The 15,433-nt window shown below is 42.1% G+C and overlaps 1 protein-coding gene across 1 annotated transcript in view; it reads left to right on the top strand.

Moving 5' to 3' along the window:
* The window catches only part of WDR49 (WD repeat domain 49), a 270,818-nt gene extending 255,617 nt beyond the window's left edge, over positions 1–15,201 (top strand). Inside the window, exon 18 of the mRNA XM_082251290.1 lies at positions 14,969–15,201. Coding sequence (XP_082107416.1) covers positions 14,969–15,114 — 146 coding nt within the window. The 3' untranslated portion in view covers positions 15,115–15,201. The remainder of the gene's footprint in view (positions 1–14,968) is intronic.
* The last annotated feature ends 232 nt before the right edge of the window (positions 15,202–15,433 follow it).

Raw genomic sequence — 15,433 nt, 5'->3', positions numbered from 1 at the left:
TCCCCCGCCGATCGCAGAGTGGCCGGCGGCGATCGGGTCCGCCGGTCACGCGCGCGGGGGGGTCCGTGACCACGCGGGAGCGGGAGCGCGCCTCCGGCGGCGCGCGCTCGCTCCCTAAACCCTCACAGGCGAGCGACGTAGACCTACGTCACTTTGCCTGTGAGGGGCTGACCGCCCACGTAGATAGTCGTGCGGCGGTCGGCAAGTGGTTAACGCTGTTTGAGCTAGTCATGGCTAGGCTGCTTACTGTATTTCCCCTTTGACTGTGAAAAAGATATTTTGGCTTCCTAAGGTACTCTCTTCCTGAGGTAGCTGAATTGAATAGTAGACTGCACTGCTGAGCAACTTCAGGGCCCTTCCTGGTGCCCCCTTTACCCTCTAATCTTCAGGGCTTAACAACTTGGCACCCCATTTACTGTGACACTCTGGGTTAGCTGACTTTTTGGATCCCCTTGACCCCTCTGGAGTGGTCCCCTCTCTTAGGCAGACCCCTGGGCAGATGCTTGAGTACTCACAATACAGTTTTTCCAGAAGTATTCTGCCCAGCAGCTCCACTTGGTCAGCACACTGGATCATTCTGAAGCACAGCTCAACCACTGGTCCATAAGCCAACTGTCTGGACCACCTTCCTCAGCAATAGGAGGAGAGACAGCCATCACCCTCCTCCTGGGACCTGGCTTCCTGCCCAAAGACACCCTGTCACATGCCTCCTCCGGATTTATTCCCAATCCCAGAATGCATTGCAGCAATGCCCACCCACTGGGACTGGCGAACCTTGGCATCCCAGATGTTTTGGAACTACATTTCCTATGATGCTCAACAACACTGGAGAGTTCAGAGAGCATCATGGGAAACGTAGTTCCAAAACATCTGGGGTGCCAAGGTTTGCCATCACTGACCTAGGGTCTCTGCTAAAAAAAAAAAAAATTCATATTGTTTGGGGGTTATAAGTGATTTTCTAGCAAAAAATACTGAATTAAAACTTGTAAACAAAAAGTGCCAGAAAAAGCTTGGTCTCAAAGTGGTTAATACTTTTATATGTGTTTTAGAACTACAATTTCTTCTCAGCTGCTATTAACATTGTCTGCCATCAGCATCCTCCTGCCTCCGTGGAAGAAAGATGGCTACTGCTGTTGCAATTAGAAGAAGCAAACAGAAATGATTTACCAATTTAAAACTAGTTGTAACATTCACATCTCTCACAAAAGGATTTAAAGGAATGATGGTGGTTGGATATGGCATTGATAAATAAGTGACATGTCCACAAATATTTGTGTGGGTTTATAAGGCAATGATGAAAAGGCTTTGGTGCCTATTATTCCTAACTGTACAATCTATGCTGCCCATGCACAATGCAGCAATGTGACATCTTCTAGTCCTAACTGTGACAGCTGAGCTGAGAACTTAGTGATCGTACAACAAGTGAAACAAAATGAAAAAGATGGCTAGTGTCAGCCGCAGAAAACTTCCAGTATGTTGGAAAATTGGTTAAGTCATTTTTAACGCAGACGCTAGAAGACAGCAAAAACGGACAGATTGCTTTTAAAAGTTAATGACAGCGCACTGGCTCTTACGGCTTAGTCTATTAAACAGCCCATGATAATGAAGCTGCTACATAGCCTACATGTTTCACTCCCCTCCTCCCCAAACATAGAGTGCTCTTGCTTTTTATTGAATTCAATTTTATCTATTTCTATGCTGGAAACATGTTGCAGAAGTGGATTAATTAATATAGCACTTTTCTCCCTGGAGGATCAAAACGTTTTACCTGCTGTTAGGGCAGATGGTGCTGCAGCCACCTTGGGCATGCTCAGTAGACTATCCTCCTATTGGGAAATTATACACTGGAGCCAATTAACCTACCAGCATGTCTTTGGAGTGTGGGAGAAAATCCCCAGAACCTTATGGAGAACATGCAAACTCCATGTAGATGGTGTCCTGACCACAAATTAAACCAGGGATGAAGCGCTAACCCCTAAGCCACCACGCTGCCCTTTGCAACAAAAGTAACCTCTCTATGAAGCCTCTAAATATTCCTCTGAGGTTCCACAGACAGCAATATCTGCTGGATTCTTTACTTGATGGCTTCCCAGCTGCTGTATGTATATATACGTCCTCGTTGGGAAGCAGTGATACAAGGATCTGATCCTGGTATCATTTTTTTAGAGCCGGCGATAGGCTTTCTTGTAGAAGTGATCCAAGCAGCCCGATCATTTTTACAGGGTGTAGAAGGGGGCCCCCAATCCCGCCTGCTGCCGTTCCCCAGGGCAATCGAGGAGCCCATGTTGTTCATCCTTTTTGATAGCAATAAAGTTGAACCTAAAATAATTTAAAGGGACAGTGTAAAAAAATGTAAGTGACATAAATAAATACACTTCAAGCACATTTTAAAGTGCCCCCCCTCGTGCTCACGCACAAATGCAAACAAACGCGTAGGTCCTCCATGCATATGTAAGTGATCACAACACACATGTGAAGTATTGTCACAAACATCAGAGTGAGAGCAATAATTCTAGTGCTGGATTTCTTGTATAACTCTAAACTGGTATCCTGTAAAGGCTTTGAAAGCATTGCCTATTGACAGTTTAATGTAATGTTGCCATTTCCCAGGCATGCCCAATTTAAAAGCATGACATGTTAGGTATCTATTAACTCAGTGTAATGTCATCTTTTATGTTTTCGCAATATATTGGGTATATTATATTGTGTTTAAATGTAAAAGGTGCTAAATCCTAGTTACAGCAGCTGAGCAGCTCCCATCACTATCTGGGCACAATTGACATTTGGTCCCCTTCTGGGCACTGAAATTCAGGGCTCATGCACACTGCAGCTCAAGAAAAAAAAGCTGCTTTACAGGCATTTGAGCTTTGAAGCCTGAAGAAGCTTGTGCTTTTTGTGCTCTTTTGCAAATTTTTTTTGAGCTTCTTCGAGCATAAGCGTTTTTTCACAACCCCCTTAGCTCATTTTGAATTTTTAAAGTGCATTTTTGAGCTTCTTTGAGCTTTTTCACGCTTTTTCACACATTTTTGGGCACTTAGGCATCTTTTCTGCTCCTCTCACAAAGGTAAGTTTGGTGGGGTTTTTTTGCTGCTTGTAATAGCATATGCCTGTAAACTCCTGAAAAAGCCATAGTGTGCATGGACACATTGGCTAACATGGAGGGGAGTTTCCAGGCAGTGTGCATGAGCCCTTAAAGTGTATTTTTTTCCTGAAATCTAGATTAGTATATGTAGGGAATTACAAGAATAAATAATCAGCGCAGGCCCAAAATAAACGAAAAGACAATCTAGTGCACAAGGCTGCAAACAATCAGTGCCAAACACAAAAACACCTGTGAAATCTAAAAATAATAATATTGCTGCACCAAGTAAACCTCAATCATTAGAGATAAAAAATGTTTGGTGTTCAAAATAATACCACAATTCAGTCCATATATTTGAAATATCGATTGATAAATAAACCAAGTGATATATAAATTGTGAACAGTGATTTTAAATCAATATTAATTGTCCCAAATCACAAATGAAAAATAAAAAAGGAAAAAAGGAAAAAATAACCGCGCTAAAGTGAATAATGTAAAGAGCAGCGACTTCAAGTGCGACCACACCCTCAAATAATGTATAGAAAAATAAGCCGCGCTGCGTGAAGTGGGTAAACAAAAATTAATGTCCAAACAAAAATCAATGTCCCATATAACAACTTGATTGACGCTGAAGACATAGATCACACTCCACAGTCTCTGTAGGAAATGTGCTTACCGGATAGCCACTAAAAGTCTGCAAAATTCATATGCCGAGATATAGTCACAGATCCGGGAGATGGAGGTTGTCAGAGTCCTCAGCGAATATTGTGAATGATATGCAAAAGAAAAAAACTTGCATAGTGTGATACCGTACTGTAAAGTATCCACCACCAATAGGGAATCCCTATCAATCGTGCAGCAGCTCACCAAATGAATAATGAGTATAGCGTGAATAGCCCAGTGTAAAGAGAGAAACGTGGAACAAACCACCACCAATTGTGAAGCCTCTTACCAAAAATAGAGTCAAATGAGCAAATAAGTAAATCCAGATCGCCAAGAAACCAGAAACGTCACTCAAAAGCCCTGTTGGCCTCTTACCAGATGACAAATATTCCAAGCAGTAGATCTAATAATGCTTTCCCATCATACGTGAAGCTCCGGGACCAACAGCATCAATGGTGTTAACTATGAACTCAGTACCAAGATACAGCCCGAGTGAAAGAAAAACGCCAATAGTGTAATAAAATAATGACTGGTTTAATAATTAAAAGAAGAACACTCACAAGCATAGTAGATAAAATCGCAATCGTAATGGATGGGAGCCGCCGGCCGGACGGCAAGGCACATCCGCTCCTAGGATAACTTCCGGGATGACGTCAGCACGCCGCGACCTGGCGGCGTTTCGTCCAAGAAGACGTTATCAAAGGTACGGACGGCGTGCTGACGCCATCTTTTATAGAAAAACTTGATAGTGATACCGGAAGTGCTTGAACAATTCCGCCCTAAAGCTGTGAACCGGACATCCAATGACCGGAACTCGGGTAGATCTGTCTCACCATTTTAACTGAGGGCAGATATCAACTTTACTAACCCGGAATGTCCCATATTAAGGGCAAATGTATTTAAAGGTGTAGCAGGCCTATTTGGCACAGCCGATATAAATAAAATATAATTAAACGATAAATGTAAAAAAATATAAGAACATATATGGGCATTATAAATAACTGTATCGTCTTGTGCTCAGATGCGCTGAGACCACAAAAATAATTGACCATATTGTGTATAATAGAGTCAGATCGTGGCGGAATGAGTTCAAACTCTACCCGGGGATCAACATCATAAATATAAACCAAGTGCAAAATGTTACAAATACATTAAACAGTTGAAATTGTATCTCCAATAAATGAATATGAAACCATAAATGATTAATACCTTGCAACAAATTATGCTAGCCATCATATAATGTGTCATCAATAGTACTTAATAAGCATCCTAGTATATGATATATATAATTTTAAGGGAAAGGGGTAAATTTGATCTACATCTAGTGTTTGTAACAATATGACAAATTCCCACGAGTTGAGCACACTGAAAAAAGGTATAGGCATAGATCGCTTTGTGCCTCATTGGAGGGGTGAACCTCTTGTGCGGGGCATCTCAAAACTTGAGATGTCCTGGATACACCGTGTAAAATGTTATGTGCCATATGGCCTGAATGTTGATGTTGAGGTTAACGCTTTTTTGGATAATTCTTAATTTTCATTTAGAGGTGTATTTTCCTTTAATATTTTTATTATTTATTATATGTACAATTCAGTGTGCTCAACTCGTGGGAATTTGTCATATTGTTACAAACACTAGATGTAGATCAAATTTACCCCTTTCCCTTAAAATTATATATATCATATACTAGGATGCTTATTAAGTACTATTGATGACACATTATATGATGGCTAGCATAATTTGTTGCAAGGTATTAATCATTTATGGTTTCATATTCATTTATTGGAGATACAATTTCAACTGTTTAATGTATTTGTAACATTTTGCACTTGGTTTATATTTATGATGTTGATCCCCGGGTAGAGTTTGAACTCATTCCGCCACGATCTGACTCTATTATACACAATATGGTCAATTATTTTTGTGGTCTCAGCGCATCTGAGCACAAGACGATACAGTTATTTATAATGCCCATATATGTTCTTATATTTTTTTACATTTATCGTTTAATTATATTTTATTTATATCGGCTGTGCCAAATAGGCCTGCTACACCTTTAAATACATTTGCCCTTAATATGGGACATTCCGGGTTAGTAAAGTTGATATCTGCCCTCAGTTAAAATGGTGAGACAGATCTACCCGAGTTCCGGTCATTGGATGTCCGGTTCACAGCTTTAGGGCGGAATTGTTCAAGCACTTCCGGTATCACTATCAAGTTTTTCTATAAAAGATGGCGTCAGCACGCCGTCCGTACCTTTGATAACGTCTTCTTGGACGAAACGCCGTCAGGTCGCGGCGTGCTGACGTCATCCCGGAAGTTATCCTAGGAGCGGATGTGCCTTGCCGTCCGGCCGGCGGCTCCCATCCATTACGATTGCGATTTTATCTACTATGCTTGTGAGTGTTCTTCTTTTAATTATTAAACCAGTCATTATTTTATTACACTATTGGCGTTTTTCTTTCACTCGGGCTGTATCTTGGTACTGAGTTCATAGTTAACACCATTGATGCTGTTGGTCCCGGAGCTTCACGTATGATGGGAAAGCATTATTAGATCTACTGCTTGGAATATTTGTCATCTGGTAAGAGGCCAACAGGGCTTTTGAGTGACGTTTCTGGTTTCTTGGCGATCTGGATTTACTTATTTGCTCATTTGACTCTATTTTTGGTAAGAGGCTTCACAATTGGTGGTGGTTTGTTCCACGTTTCTCTCTTTACACTGGGCTATTCACGCTATACTCATTATTCATTTGGTGAGCTGCTGCACGATTGATAGGGATTCCCTATTGGTGGTGGATACTTTACAGTACGGTATCACACTATGCAAGTTTTTTTCTTTTGCATATCATTCACAATATTCGCTGAGGACTCTGACAACCTCCATCTCCCGGATCTGTGACTATATCTCGGCATATGAATTTTGCAGACTTTTAGTGGCTATCCGGTAAGCACATTTCCTACAGAGACTGTGGAGTGTGATCTATGTCTTCAGCGTCAATCAAGTTGTTATATGGGACATTGATTTTTGTTTGGACATTAATTTTTGTTTACCCACTTCACGCAGCGCAGCTTATTTTTCTATACAAATGAAAAAATAGTGTCAAAAATTGTGACTAAAATCTTCATCCATAAACGTGATTAAAGGTGCTGCATGCTTCACTCCAAGTGCTCCAAGTGACTAGTGACAGATTAGCAGCTCACCTCAGGGAAAGACTCCTAAAGGCCCGTACACACGTACCGATCGTCGGCATACAAACGTCGGCGGACGAAAGATCTGCCGATTGTACGCTTGTTAGTATGGTGCCTCCGACAGCCGTCAGCGCACATTCTGCCGACAAGAGTCTGTCTTGCAAGCATTAAAATTTTTGTATGCCGACACCAGAGCGGCCGATTGTTCGCCAGTCAGTACAGAATTCGGACGACAGACCGCAGATTTGCAAGACTGGGCATGCTCAGAAAAGAAAGAACACAGGGAAAGTTAACCTTTACATGACATCACTTCTGCAGTCGGCTGTAGTCGGCGGACAAAATTCTTGTGCTGTCTTTGCACTTTTCAACAGACACCGACAGCCCAGGGACAAAAGACGGCCGATCGTTCGCTGACGATCGGTACGTGTGTACGGGCCTTTAGAGTCAATACACACTCTGGAAAAATCCCAATAGCCTGGTTCGCCTTCCAATCACCGCCTCCTGATACTCTCTCCGGGTGTATACAGCATCAGTGTGGAAATAAAAACAAGATCTAGTGCTCTCTGCTTTGTATGGCTATTTATTATACATAAACAATGAAATCGCACTTACATTTTAATGCACTTAAAGTAGTGCGGACTGTCAGAACTTCTGACAGTCTGCACTACTTTAAGTGCATTAAAATGTAAGTAGCCATACAAAGCAGAGCACTAGATCTTGTTTTTATTTCCACACCGATGCTGTATACACCCGGAGAGAGTATCAGGAGGCGGTGATTGGAAGGCGAACCAGGCTATTGGGATTTTTCCAGAGTGTGTATTGACTCTTAGGAGTCTTTCCCTGAGGTGAGCTGCTAATCTGTCACTAGTCACTTGGAGTGAAGCATGCAGCACCTTTAAGCACGTTTATGGATGAAGATTTTAGTCACGATTTTTGACACTATTTTTTCATTTGTGATTTGGGACAATTAATATTGATTTAAAATCACTGTTCACAATTTATATATCACTTGATTTATTTATCACTCGATATTTCAAATATATGGACTGAATTGTGGTATTATTTTGAACACCAAACATTTTTTATCTCTAATGATTGATGTTTACTTGGCGCAGCAATATTATTATTTTTAATATGCAGGGAATTGCTTCCACCTGTTAGAACCTCCAGCAAGGAGAAAAGTGCGCAGCACAGTAATGACATCACCAAATCTTATTCCAAATTTACTACTAGCAGCAATGCCCAAACTGGAGGGGGGGCATCTGACCCAGGCGCTGCATTGAGCGGGGCGCTGCTGACAGGAGCAGTGACAGCAGTATCACTTCTCCCGTTAGCCAAGTCCTGGGAGCAAGGAGGAGAGAGCCAGAGGCGGTGAGGACTGTGTTCTCTCTCTCTGCTATTCCCCACCAGATGCCGCTCATGAACCTATTATTGGGTCTGCTCACAACTTGTAGCCAGGGGTGGACTTCAGGCACTGCCTGGCGGGAGGGTGAGGGGAGAACAGGATAGGAGCAGAGGAGAAAACCATTAGGGGGGTACTCCTGTAGGGGGCTCGGACAGCAGCGGGATTAGTGGGGGCAAAGTGCAAATGCAGAATGATGCCCTGTACTGGTCTCTTCAGCAGCTGAAATTTGTTTTTTTCTCCCTCCTGCTTTCAGCTGCTGGAGGGGGATACACACAGATATGGCCCCATCCAGCCTTCCTTGGATGCTATGCCTGAGTGGCCCGCTGATCTCTCTCCTTCCCCACCCGCACTCAGAGCCAGGACAAGGGTGCTGCATCCTGGTGCAGTGAGAGGAGAAGTGGCAGAGTGGAGAGAGCCAGGAGGAGGTGTGTTGTGCCCTCCGGGCTCTCCTGTCATCCTGTCAGAACAGCGCTCCTCCAGCACATGAGACAGGATCGCTCTCAAATGGCAAGGACTGCTCATTGCAGCAGGAATGTGGGTAGGAGGCTGTAATCAAACTGTGTGTGTGCATTCAGTCCGATGCAATGTGAGAGTGATCCTGTCTCATGTGCTGGAGGAGTGCTGTTCTGACAATAGACGGTGAAAGGGGAGGCGGCGGGCAGTGGGAAGGTAAAAGGAGTCTGTGATATTAGATGACTTTACAAAGCACTAAAGCCCCGTACACACGTACAGATTGTCGGCCGCCGACCGATCGGCCGATTGTAGGCTTGTTAGTATGATGCTTCCGACAGCCGACAGTGCATTTTCGGCCGAACAGAATCTGTCGTGCAGGCATTAAAATTTTTGTAGGCCAACACCAGAACGGCCGATTGTTCGCCAGTCAGTACAGAATTCGGCCGACAATCAGCAGATTTGCAAGACTGGGCATGCTCAGAAAGGAAAAAACACAGGGAAAGTTAACCATCACATGACATCACTTCTGCAGTCGGCTGTTGTTGGCCGACAAAATTCGTGTGCAGTCTTTTGCACTTTTCAGCGGACAGGACAGCCCTGGACAAAAGACGGCCGATCATTCAGCCGACAATCGGTACGTGTGTACGGGGCTTGACTCTTTCACTGATAGCTTTACTGATAACATTACAGGCATCAGGCATCTAAAAGCTATAATTTTGGAGGGATGGGGGTGGTATCCTGGTGTAGTATGGGGAATAGGGGAGTCCTCTCCTCTCTCTCACCCCTCCCTCTGTCTCTCACCTCTCCTCTCGCTCTGACCCCTCACCCCCCTCGTTCTCACCCTCTCACTCCCCCCTCTCTCTCCTCTCTTTTAGCCCTCTCTATATTCCCTCAACCCCTCTCTCCTCCCTTACTCCTTTCAGCCTCTTCTATCCTCCCTCAGCCCCCGCTCTCTCTCTCAGCCCCCTCTCTCCTCCCTCACCCCCTCTTCCTCTCACCCTCATTCCCTCACCTCTCCTTACCCTCTAAAAGCCTCTCTCTCACCCCCCTCTCTCTTTTTTTTCCACCACCATCTCTCTCACTCCCCCTCTCTCCCCACCCTCTTTCTATCACCCCCCCTCTCTCTCATTCCCCCTTTCTCTCACCCCCCTCTCTCTCTCACCCCCCCCCTTTCTCTCTCATACATCCTCTCCCTCACCCTCTCTTTCACTCCCCCTTTCTCTCTCTCTTACATCCTCTCCCTCTCTCTCACCTCCCTCTCTCTCCTACCCCCCCTCTCTCACACACCTTCCTCTCTCTCTCTCTCTCTTATCCCCTCTCTTTCTCTCTCACCTCCCCTCTGCCCCTCACCTCTCTTTATCTCCCCCCCCATCTCCCCCCTCCCCACCCCATCTCCCCCCTCCCCCTCTGTCTCACCCTCTCTTCTCACACCCCTTTCTCACCTCCCTTCCTCTCCCCTTACCTCTTTACCCCCCTCCTCTCCCTCCCCTTTATTCATCTCCTCTCCCTCCCTGTTATTCATCTCTCTCCTACTTTCCCATCTCTCTCTTTCCCTCCTATTCCTATATCTCCTCCTTCTTCTCTCTCTCCCTCCTTCCACAGCCTCTTCCTCTCTTAGATCTTATTAGGAGTTTATGTCATATTTTATGTTCTCAGTAAAAAATGTGTTCTGTTAGTAGAGTTTCCATGTTTTGTACAAAGTAATAAAATAATAAAAATTAAAAACTACTGGCACTGTCCACTGCCCTACTGACACCAACCTTTGCCCTATTGACACCTTCTATTTCAGCTGGGGCGGGGGGGGGGGGGGGGGGGTGGCCGAGCAGAGTCTTTGCCCCCAGTGCAAGAATGTCTAGCTTTGCCACTGATTAGCATGCAGTTGCAGCAATTTTTTTTAGCTCTCACTTTGCAGATATAACAGCTATGAATCTGTGGGTACAGAGGTGCCTAGGCACACTCAGGTACCAGGAAGTGCACTTTTAATTTTATAAGCAACTCCAGGCAAATGATACATTTTTTATGGTACTGCTTAGGTACAATTGACATTCCTTGATTTTCATATAACTCACTTCTATTTAAAAACCCTACTGAAGACTAATGCATTTTCTCTTTATAGTCCTATATCCCTGTGTGTTATGATTTGTGACTTATTTATTTATTTATTTTAAGTCATTTAAAGTACCTTTCTGCCGGGTATAAGGCTGCTTCCTACCCTCTTATCCAGTGGTCTGTGCAGGCAGGGCTGCATAACAGCCTAACCCATTAGCACCTGTAACCTCACACAGTATTGCTGGGAGGATGAGGAAGATGTGTGTCTGAACAAGTCTGTATGAATTACTGAGAGTTCTGGTTCCTACTAGGTGCTTGTTAGAGCACCAGTCAATTTTAGATTATCTATTCACCTCCACGGTTTAATTCATTAGGTATACCAACTATTTCAATCATCATTTATAAAATAATAAAACTATAAAAATACCTAAAACTTTTTTGAATCTTTGGATACATATGGAGACTGCTAGTGGTCAAAAATAGCCAGATGTCCTCTTTAGAATGTAAACATCACAGGTTTACATTAGTTATGTGGATTGGGTAAATGTCTTAATCATTTTTGAGGTCTCCATAGATTCAAATACCTTTCAGTTATTTTTAAAGTTTTAATATTTTAGAAATGATGATATAGTTGGTATACCTAAAATGTTACTAAACTCACAACAGTAAAATCAGTCTGAATATGCAGTAAAGCATGCTTGTTATACTCACATTAACCCCTAAGGGGGTTAATACTCTGCATTGTGTAAAAAGGCTGTGTGTTCCAGTCTTCCCTGATCCCCCATTCTTCTACTGTCCCCAATACATCTCCTGATAAGACAGAGCCTCTGGGTTGCACATGCTCAGTTTTGTGTATATTTCTATAAATAAAATAGAAAAAGTACATATAAGAAACATCAAATGTGAAAAAGTCCAATTATGGTCAATATAAGAGTCCCACAAAAGGATGATATTATGAACCCCAAAAGGTAGAGAACCGGGAAGTCCAACACCAAAGTGGGATCAAAGAAGGAGAAGAGGATCACCACGTGCATCGATAAAGATGTCCGCTTACCAAAACATATTGACCACCGGTTAAGGAAGGTCAAAACAGGCGTATTTCCAAATGGTTATCCCCAGGAACAAGCCAATCGCCAAAGTAGCGGTCACTTTAGTATATGCAGGTTACGATTCCGAAGCTTCAATAGATGCTCAGCTTAAATAAACCATGTACCTGTTTCATGATCCATTGCTGCTCCTCCTCCAGATTGAATGATGTGATGTCACTCCATGTAGTAATAAGGATCCACCCACCAGCACTCACTCTCTTTATGGCTGTTTAAACATACTGCTCAATTACTTCTGCCTTACTTTCTGGTCAGACTTTAGGTCATGACACAGGAAGGAGTTTATCAGCAGTTGAGTATATTGCTAGAGAGGTTTTTTTTTCCTTTGGAGGGTGCATGTGAACAGCACAGGGCAAATCAGCACTGCCCAGACACAGGGTCAGGATCCTCCAGCCTCATAGGACAGTCAGAGTAGAATGAAAAAACCTCCTACAAGCTTTAACCAGACACTAATAGAAGTCACAAGACTGCTATATACTGCTAAAAAGAAAAGGTATTTAGCAGTTTATATTTACTAAAATATTTGAATTTCCATGTTCTGTCTACTGTGGTTGAACAGATACAGTGAATGCAGGCTCCTGGGTTTTATTAACACTTTAATGATTTAACAAGTGGCGATGAGCATATAACCTTTAGGGGCTGCATGGTCCTGATTTTGATTGATCATTATGTGAGGGCCGTAAAATGTGGTATATAGGAGGAGGCAACATATTCGGTCATGTGACCCCTGATGATGTCAGGCATTTGCTGATGAAACGCGTAGGGTCGGACCTTTCCGGGACACATAATTTCCAGCCTTTGGAATGCAGGTGGAATGCAAACTGGCATTCTTCAGTTCCTTATCGATGCTTGTTTTTATTTTGAACCATGTAAATGCAATTTTTTTCATTCTTCAATAAACAGTGGGAATATTACACTATGAGAGATTCTTTCATATCTTCCCCTTGCAAATAAGCTTTAGATAGGATCATTTAAAAGCACAGAATCACTTTTTTATTTTTTTCATCACAGCAAGCACTTCGTTGTGATCCATAAGGATTTTCACATGTGAACTAACTTATGTGATTTGCACCAAGCACTTTTTTGGGACTACTACTAAGCACTTTAATTTGTTCTCATATTTTCACCCTTTTTGGATGTTTTATTCATGAATTTATATTTACTCATGATTTTCTTTATATAATCATGTATTTATGTAGTTTTAGTTTGTAATATAGCACTTGACATTGTGATATTCTGTGTAGATTTAGAGCGATTTTGGATGAGTGAGCGCGGTTTGTCTTTTAATTTGTGTATATTTTCCAGCTTTCTTTAGCTGAAAGACTCGCAGCTCTCCCCATACAGTTTACATCATTTGATTTGCGCAGGGGTTCATTATCATATACAATATTTTTAAATCAGAAGATTTCAGCACAATTGCTATCGAAATTGCATATACAGTATATTTTTGTGAATTCAATTGCGCTAGAAGCATTACTTTACGAATATCTCAGAATTCAAATGATTGATAGCCATAACTATATCTTAGATGTTGGATTCTATGGCCTTACATGGTCAAGTGGTATATGCATCAGCAACTCTCTGACTTTTTTTGTGGTTTTAGGCCCCTTTCACACATACAGTCCGTTCAGTTCATCAGATCAGTCACGTCAAATGTATCAGTTTTTCATCCTTTTTTCATCTGTTTTTCATCCGTTTTTCGTCAGTTGTCATCCGTTTTTCGTCAGTTGTTATCCGTTTTTCATCCGTTATTTCATCAGTTGTTATCCGTTTTTCATCAGTTGTTATCCGTTTTTCATCCATTGTCGTCCGTTGTCATCCATTGTCATCCGTTGACATCCGTTGACATCCGTTGTCATCCGTTTTTCGTCTGATCCGTTTTTTTGACGGATGAAAAATAGGGCATTCATCCGTTCAAAAAAACGGACATTGACGGAAGCGGATGAAAACGGATGTTAACTGATGATCATCCGTATTCGTCCGTTTTTACATAGAGACACATTGATGTCCGTTTTTCATCCGTCAACGGATGGATGAAAAACGGACAAACGGACAGCATGTGTGAAAGGGGCCTAACTCTTTAGCCTTTGCATAGTGTGTCTCTGAGGTTGTCTATTAATTGACCATGTCCTAACATTGTCTGCTATTTGTCTAAAGGTATTGTACCCATGAAACATTTTCTAGAAAAAATACATTTAAAGTGAAATAAAATTGAAAATGTTACCCTGATAAAAACTTTCCCTCACTCCAACCCATTTAAATCCAAACAACATTGTCCAACTAATGCACAGCGTCGTTCCACTCACACAAATGTAGCCTGTGATTTATGTCCTTGGGTTGGCTCTAGGTTGCAGAGTCAGCCTGATATTTCCATTATACCAGGGGCTTACATATCAAAAAGAGTTTAGTGACCTGCTAGCCCTAGTTTTACTCCAATTGATACGGACTGTGGGCAATACAAAAAATTTGCGAGCGAGCTCTCCTTTTTTTTTAATACTTAGTATTGCAATTAATATTTTAACAAACCCAGCCTATATCTGCACAATTCAGAACAACAGGATTCAGGAGAAGGGATTATTGCGGTAAAACTTGCAGTCTCGGTGATCATTAGAAGAACAAAGAGTTCTCTGATCTTTAGATCTAATTGACAAACATCAGCCTTTGTGTAGAAGGATTATTGGAAAATCCACCTTGTATGGTTTTGTAAAAGTCATGCAAATGAGGATTCACGTCTTTCTAAAAGGATAATCCTGCATATAAGTGTTTATATTGCAAGACATTCTGAAATATGTATTGGGATCAGTACACAGCAACTGTAGGTAGTCACTGAAAGACTTTTCTCATTTGTGCATTGCTCCTGCCCTTGGTCTTATAAGAATGTCACATTGCCTAAGATAACAGCGAGAGGGGATAACAATGTAAAACTGGGTCACTTTAGCAATCGTCAGTGTTAATAAAGACTTTTTGGATACTTGCCAGCCACATGAATAATGTAAATGTGATTCTATCACCATTCTAGCACTGAAAGCTGTGTTTGACGAGGGGAGCCTCTTCCCAAGAGAAATTTTGGAACGTGAACTAAAAGCAAAACAACTAAGTGACAGAATGTTTCCAGAGCCCAGGATAAAGAGAAACAAGAAACCAGCAAGACAGAAAGAGAAATAATAGTCTGAAAGGTGCTGAAAGCCACAGAAAAACTGATTTGTGGGCAATTTACTAAGAACTGTAAATAAAATATTTCCAATAAATCAATGTAACTGTATTTTTTTTTAATTACCTTAAATGTTATTTAAACCCTAACAACGAACTTATCTTATTTGCTCCCATTTGGTCTGCTAAACATACCATTGAAACTGTTTTTGTGTTATATGTGTTCAATAAAACGCAAATGCCTGCTGATCCTGCCAGAAAGCTTGTGAGCTAGAAACTTCCTGTGCTCTCTGCCTGTGCATAAAGAGAAGTTATGGAGATGGGGAGGGTGATG

The sequence above is a fragment of the Pelophylax lessonae genome (genome assembly GCF_965119305.1).
Source record: "Pelophylax lessonae genome assembly, chromosome: 3".
Lineage (NCBI taxonomy): Eukaryota > Metazoa > Chordata > Amphibia > Anura > Ranidae > Pelophylax > Pelophylax lessonae.
Note: the sequence above shows the minus strand (reverse complement) of the source record. Positions and strands in the feature narration are given on the sequence as shown.